Here is a 6,926-nt window from a genome sequence, read left to right as displayed (position 1 = left end):
AACAAAATAAATACAGGTTGTAAACACCCCTGGTCACTGGTCATTGACGGTGGTAGCAGTCAACAGATGACGTCACAACAAACTGGTCTACTACACAACCCCAAACATGTCCGTTCTTGTTCCGGAGTACTTCATTCAGACAGGGTGACGTCACACGACGTGTTCGGACTTGAACAAGTTTGACCATGGTTCGTTTCTGATGAGTTAAACTTCTGTGAAACCAAAAAATAATTGGTCGCACATTGTAACGAAGACCTCCGTCGCGTGAACACTGACTAGACACCAACAGAGACGCCGAGACCTTGCAACGTGAAGGGGTGAGCCACTACTAGTTGTTTTGTCTTTTCTTTTAAAGACCAGTTGGTTTTCTTTTCCCCAGTCTCTCACTCTCCAAGCTTTGTTTGCTTCTACCAGATTTCATGAGGCTTTATTTGATTTTAATACAAGGGAGGGGAGGGGGGGGGGGGGTATTAAGTAAAAATGAGATTTTATAATTAATTTTCAACAACCATAAGTCGGATAGGGTTGGTATCTCCCGTGTACATGGTTCAAACGATTACAAACAAATAAATAATAACTTAAGAAATGAAAGCACGTTTTTATAATGAGAATCGGACGTTAACATTACAGTAAGCAGAAACAAAATACTATTGTTTGTGGACTTTTAGACTGTCTTTTACAATAAGGTTGCATAATATGTTACTGGTGAAAAAGCTAAACAAAAGTACAATGGACATAATCACTGTTAAAAGCTTTAAAAAGGTCATCAATCGAGATAATTTTCTTTCACAATCCTTGACAGAAGATACCTGTAGATTTCTATGCAAAGTCTGTAATTAGAAAACCACACAAGTTGTGGACACTGGCACGAATCTAACAAGAACTAACATGTTTTATTGTCATCTACATTACAATACCTCCATCTTATTTACCTATAGTTATTTATTTGTAAATGTTAGTATTTGTATTCATTTTTTTTTTTTTTTTGCCGTTAACGTATACTACTTTTCTTTAATTAAGTATACATTTATTATTTAGTTAAAAATAAAATAAAAATAAACACATGTTATGTTGTTCCTAAAGACTGTGTGAAACTTTGATGCGCAACGTGGATTTCTTACACACCCCGACGAAAATAGCATTTTAGTGTGTAATTTCATATGGACTGGTACGTGATTGTACATTACATTTAACTATTCAATGCAGTAACTATTTTACAGTTTTAGAATAGTAATGGTAAATTAAATGTCAGTGTCTTCGGTGTATTCAAATTCTGGAAAACAAAAACAAAAGATGCATACCTCTTTTAGAGACACTTGCTTCCTAAAAACCGTGTGGGTTTTATCTTTAAGATCTACACCACCTTTTTGTGCTATATAAGGCACAAACCTTCCAATTGTGGGTCATTTGCGAGCTGATCATTGCCCGAGTCGGTTGCTCTCTCTCTCCCCCTCTCTCTCTCTCGCTCTCTCTGGTTGTCTCTCCTTAAAACACACACATTCTAATCCAATCCTTGTTCTTCAATTGTAGACGTTTGAACACGGTGATCCGACAGAGAAACACCATGAAGCCAATTCCTACAACCAAGTCACTAGATGGAGAATTATTGCCTCATGAACAAGCCGGACGACAGGAGGTCGCAGTCGAGGCCATGGTAAGCTTTGCGTAAGCACAAGAACCTTAAAACAAACGACTGCGTACACTTTCCCATTCAGTTGTTGCATTTACATTTGAATGCTTGTGTGCGTAGTCCCTAAAGAAAAAGAAAAAAAAATGAAAAAAAAAAATCTAACCATAATTATTTTCTCTCTCATTGCTACAGGATATGGACCTCCCTCAAGATTTGCAAACAACACCGGAACCGATGGGAAGCGACACGAAGGATCACCAGTTGCGGCGGAACTGTACCTCCGAAAAAAGACGGGTTGCCTGCCCTACATGTGGTCAAACATTTTCTCATTTGACTCATCTGAGTAGACATCGAAAGACACACAGAGACGCACCCTCCTCGGTACCATGTACAATCTGTGGCAAAGAGTTCTCAAGGGTTGACAACATGAAACGCCACCGTAACAACCACACTATACTCCCCCCACAACTCGTCCCTCATATCCACCCAGTTAATGGCAACGAAGTGGCTGGAAATCCGAACCCAACCCATATTCGCCCACCCAATCCGATCATGGAACCACCTCCTTCTGATAAACCACCACCAAGAACCAGTGGAACTACTTCGGTAACCAAGGCGGCTCCATGCCCGGCTTGCGGCACGATTTTCCCAAGTGTCAATCGTATGCTGAGCCACCTGATGAATGATCACATCGATGATTACCCAGCTTCCCCAGTACCCCCCAAACTAAGCCACGAACCCTCAGATAAGATGGACGGATGGGAGGAACGTAATCTCAATGTAGACGAAGAGGAGCCCCAGCAACTTGAACACGGGTCAAGTAAACTTGATTGCCCGGTGTGTGGAAAGCATTTTAGTCGGCTGGGTAATAAGAACAACCACGTCAGGAAAAGTCATGGAGGAAACGTGGGATCAGTAGCATCGGTGCCTGGCTTTCCAACCATAGACCAGTTCATTCCTCGGCAGCAGCCATCACTACAAGAAGACCCTTTAGTGTATCCTACGGGGACTGATGGTGATGTTTTCAATCTCCATCCCGAGGCCATTATCAACACCCTCCGTAAGAACTGGGCGGCTATCCGCACGCATCACTGTCTAAACCGACTCATTCAAGATATGTATAACTTTAGACTCATCAGTAATTCCGAAATGAATGTTGACAAAGTCTTGACAACCGTCTTTCATCGTTTAAGATGTCGGGCTAAGATTAATCTTTCCTTTGGGTTCATCCTTCGACATTCAGAGACCGGCGAACTTCGTTATTTTCACCCGAGTCAAAACAACGGAAGCGTATTCCCCTCTCCAGAGACAGTTGCTTCGGCAGCGGATCTTGATCGTCTGGTGACTCGAGTCCAGGAGGCAGACGTTTTGCAAATTGGTTTTCGTCGACGTCCAGACACAAAGTGGACGGTTGCGGCCACTACCAACGTAACGGTGTATGTCAACAAGTTGACACAATTTCCCATCGGTTCACCCATTGAAAAACTACCACCCTATGTCGCTCACAACAAAGGCCTATGGAATCTAGTGGTTAACTGCAATACCGGTGAAAGATACGATGATAGTCTATGTTTCTTTCGATGTTTGGCCGTTTTCAGAGGAACAGGTAGAAACTCCACTGAAAAAGCCACACGCCATCTTGCAGAGATGTATCGCCAGTACACAGGGAAGAAGCACATAGACGGGATCACTCTAAATGAACTAGCCATAGCTGAAGAACTGTTCCATGTAAAGATAGAGGTGTATATGCTTCTACCGGTGGAAGATAGTGATGATAATAACATGATTGATCCAGATGACAAAGACACAAATACCACGGACGAAAAAATCCAAGTAGAATTGATCAGACGTTCTCACCGTCATTATGACGATAGGTTGTGTCTTAACTTGTGTGGTAGGCATTTTTCTTTTATCAACGATGTTGACATGTACAGCCAATGCTACGCCTGCTCCAAATGTTGCACGGTGTTCACCAGGTCAGCGGATCTAGTACGTCATGAGCCGATATGTGACGTCAATGTCAAACATAAGTTTACTGGAGGGGCGTTTAATTTACCTCTCACGGTCTTTGATCATTTATCTGCGTTGGAGGTAGATGTTGAAGATGACATGAAGTTCTATCCGTACCGGGCTACTTTTGATTATGAAGTTTATTTTAAGCAACTACCACAAACCCAGGAGCAGCAAGCAAAGAAACTGAAATGGGAAGCCCACCATGAGCTACTCAGCGTCAGCGTAGCCAGTAATGTCCCTGGTTACGAGACACCAAAATGCTTCGTGAGTGAAGGAAGTCCAGCTCAATTGGTTTCATGTATGGTCGACTATCTTCACAGCATCAGTCGAGCTGCGTACACCAGTCTCTTGGATTCATTTGACTCCGTCTTCACGCAGTTAGATGAGCTGATCGATACATCGAGGAGTAACACCGAGTCAACGAATCAAAACAAGAAGCTGAAATATGTTGAAAAGGTCAAGGAAATGTTAGACGAGTACCTTCAAGAGCTGCCGGTGCTTGGTTTTAACTCTGGAAAGTATGACATTAACGTCATTAAGCGTTATCTCTATCCAGTGCTACAACAGACCGATCCATTGAAATTCATAATCAAAAGGACGAGCACGTACATGGCGCTGAAGACAAAGAAGTTAAAGTTCCTCGATATTACCAATTATTTGGCTCCAGGTTACAGCTACGCCAAGTTTCTGAAGGCTTACGACTGTCATCAAAGCAAAGGCTTTTTCCCTTATGAATGGGTAGATGACTTGAGCAAGCTGGACTGCAAGGAACTACCACCACATGATGCTTTCTTCAGTAAGCTGAAAGGGACGAACATTTCCGATGAAGAGTACGAGTATTGCCAGGAGGTGTGGAAGGAATTAAACATGTCTTCCTTCCGAGACTTCCTGGTGTGGTACAACAACATGGACGTGACTCCCTTTCTCGAAGCAATCGAGAAAATGTTTGTCTTCTACAGAGAAAGACACATGGATATGTTTAAATCTGCTATTTCTGTCCCAGGTTTGTCCCTTCGGTATCTGTTCTTGACTTTGCCGAAAGATACATACTTCAGTCTCATTGACGAAGCCAACAAAGATCTCTATTATACCATTAAGCGAAACATCGTGGGAGGTCCGTCTATTGTCTTCCATCGTTATCACGAGAAAAATAAGACATGCATCCGAGGGGAGTCTAAACTGTGTCAAAGCGTAGTAGGATTTGATGCTAATGCATTATATCTGTGGTCTCTTATGCAGGATATGCCCACCGGTACATTTATCAGAAGGAAGGCCGAACAGGGTTTCAAGCCAGTTCGAAGTCACAAATATGGTGTCAAGGCGACAGAATGGCTGGAGTGGATGGCGTACTCTCAAGATATCCATATCAGGCATCAGTTTAATAGCACTGAGAAACGCGTCGGTCCCAGAATGATTCCCGTCGATGGCTTTTGTCAGAAAACCAACACAGTCTATCAATTCCACGGGTGCTTTTGGCACGGACACAAGTGTCATCGAAATCCAAATGAGTTTAACAACTTCAGGAAGATCAGTAGAGATGACTTGATGAAGCAGACGGAGCAAATGTCTACCTATATTCGACAACAGGGATATAACCTGGTCGAAATGTGGGAATGTCAGTGGCACGATCTACGGAAAGAAGACCATACAGTGGGACATTTTGTTAAATCTATCAGACTTCCTCTTTCACACAAGCAAGTGATGACTGAAAGAGCTGTACTGGAGGCTGTGATGGATGGGTCTATGTTTGGTATGGTCGAGTGTGACATCAGGGTACCTCCTGCATTGAGGGATCACTTCGCAGAAATGCCACCCATCTTCAAGAATACAGAAGTCAGCCGGGTAGATATTGGCGACCACATGCGGGACTACGCTGAGCGAGAGGGTGTCATGAAGCAGCCACGTCGCACTCTCATTGGTAGCATGTTTGGTGAGCGTATCTTGCTCACTACACCCCTCCTTCAGTGGTATATCAATCACGGATTAGAAGTCCTACACATCTACGAAGTCATTCAGTACGCTAAAAGTCCATGTTTTGAATCGTTCGGTAATGATGTCAGTAATGCAAGAAGAGCTGGTGATCGTGATCCGACAAAATCAATCCTGGCTGATACTATGAAGCTTCTTGGTAACTCTGCCTACGGGAAGACAGTCACTGACCAGGAGCGACACCTAAACGTCCGGGTGTGTACCGATGCCGATGCACCTCATTATGTCAACAAGTCACATTTCCGCGCTCTGCACCCCTTGGATGACAATGTGTACGAAGTTGATATGACAAAAAAGGTCATCCGGCTTAACTTACCCCTTCAGGTCGGCTTTTTTGTCTACCAGTACGCCAAACTTCGTATGCTGGAATTTTATTTTGATTTCCTCATGAAGTTTGTCCACCCTCACGATTTTCAGATGTGCGAGATGGACACCGATTCGGCATATCTCGCCATCTCGGGGGAAAATCTAGACGATGTCATCAAGCCAGACATGAAGCAGCAGTACTTGGATGAAAAACACCAATGGTTTCCTCGAGAAGATACTGCTGAACATCGTTCTTACGACAAGAGAACTCCGGGACTGTTTAAGGTGGAATGGGAAGGAGATGGAATCATAGCCCTTTGTAGTAAGACGTACTACTGCTTTGGTGCAAAAAACAAAATCAGCTGCAAGGGACTTAACAAACTCGGGAATGACATCACCAAGCAGCGATATATGGATGTACTCGAGTCACAGAAAGCGGGAGAAGGTGTTAACCGAGGATTTAGGATGAGAGGAGCCGGGATGTACACCTACGAGCAAACCAAAACTGCCTTCACTTATTTGTATCCTAAGAGGAAAGTAGCATCAGATGGTGTGACAACTACCTGTCTGGACTTGTAAATATCACAGAAAGATAACGGTCAACATTATGTGATAAATGATAAACTTGTGATAACGAGTGGGATCCCATGAGCGATATCGAGGAGCTGTGAAAGTCAAGCAAGCGACGTAGCATTTCAACTTTAACACGGACGACACACGGAAAATAATATATACTATTTTTATTTATTTCACAAACGGTGTACATGGGATACCGCGCCGTACGTTTAAGTACAGGATCTGTTGTCGATAAAAGTAATTTTCTTTTAATTGTCTTGAAATATATTGGACACTATTGGTAAAATACTCAAAGTAATTATTAGCATGAAAACCTAATTAATTTCAAGCAATCATGGAGAGTTGTTGATAGTATAAAACTATGTGAGAGCTGCCTCCATCCGAATAACGTTGTTTTTGAGAAAGAAGTATA

At 42.9% G+C, this 6,926-nt stretch overlaps 1 protein-coding gene across 1 annotated transcript; it reads left to right on the top strand.

The window, feature by feature from the left end:
- Positions 1 to 585: 585 nt before the first annotated feature.
- On the top strand, positions 586 to 6,517 carry LOC139948402 (uncharacterized). The gene is made up of 3 exons (XM_071946546.1): positions 586 to 629; positions 1,531 to 1,654; positions 1,823 to 6,517. Exons 1-3 carry the CDS (start codon positions 586 to 588, stop codon positions 6,515 to 6,517), a joined length of 4,863 nt encoding a protein of 1,620 aa, XP_071802647.1.
- The last annotated feature ends 409 nt before the right edge of the window (positions 6,518 to 6,926 follow it).

This window comes from Asterias amurensis, chromosome 15 (assembly GCF_032118995.1).
Source record: "Asterias amurensis chromosome 15, ASM3211899v1".
Taxonomy (NCBI): domain Eukaryota; kingdom Metazoa; phylum Echinodermata; class Asteroidea; order Forcipulatida; family Asteriidae; genus Asterias; species Asterias amurensis.
Note: the sequence above shows the minus strand (reverse complement) of the source record. Positions and strands in the feature narration are given on the sequence as shown.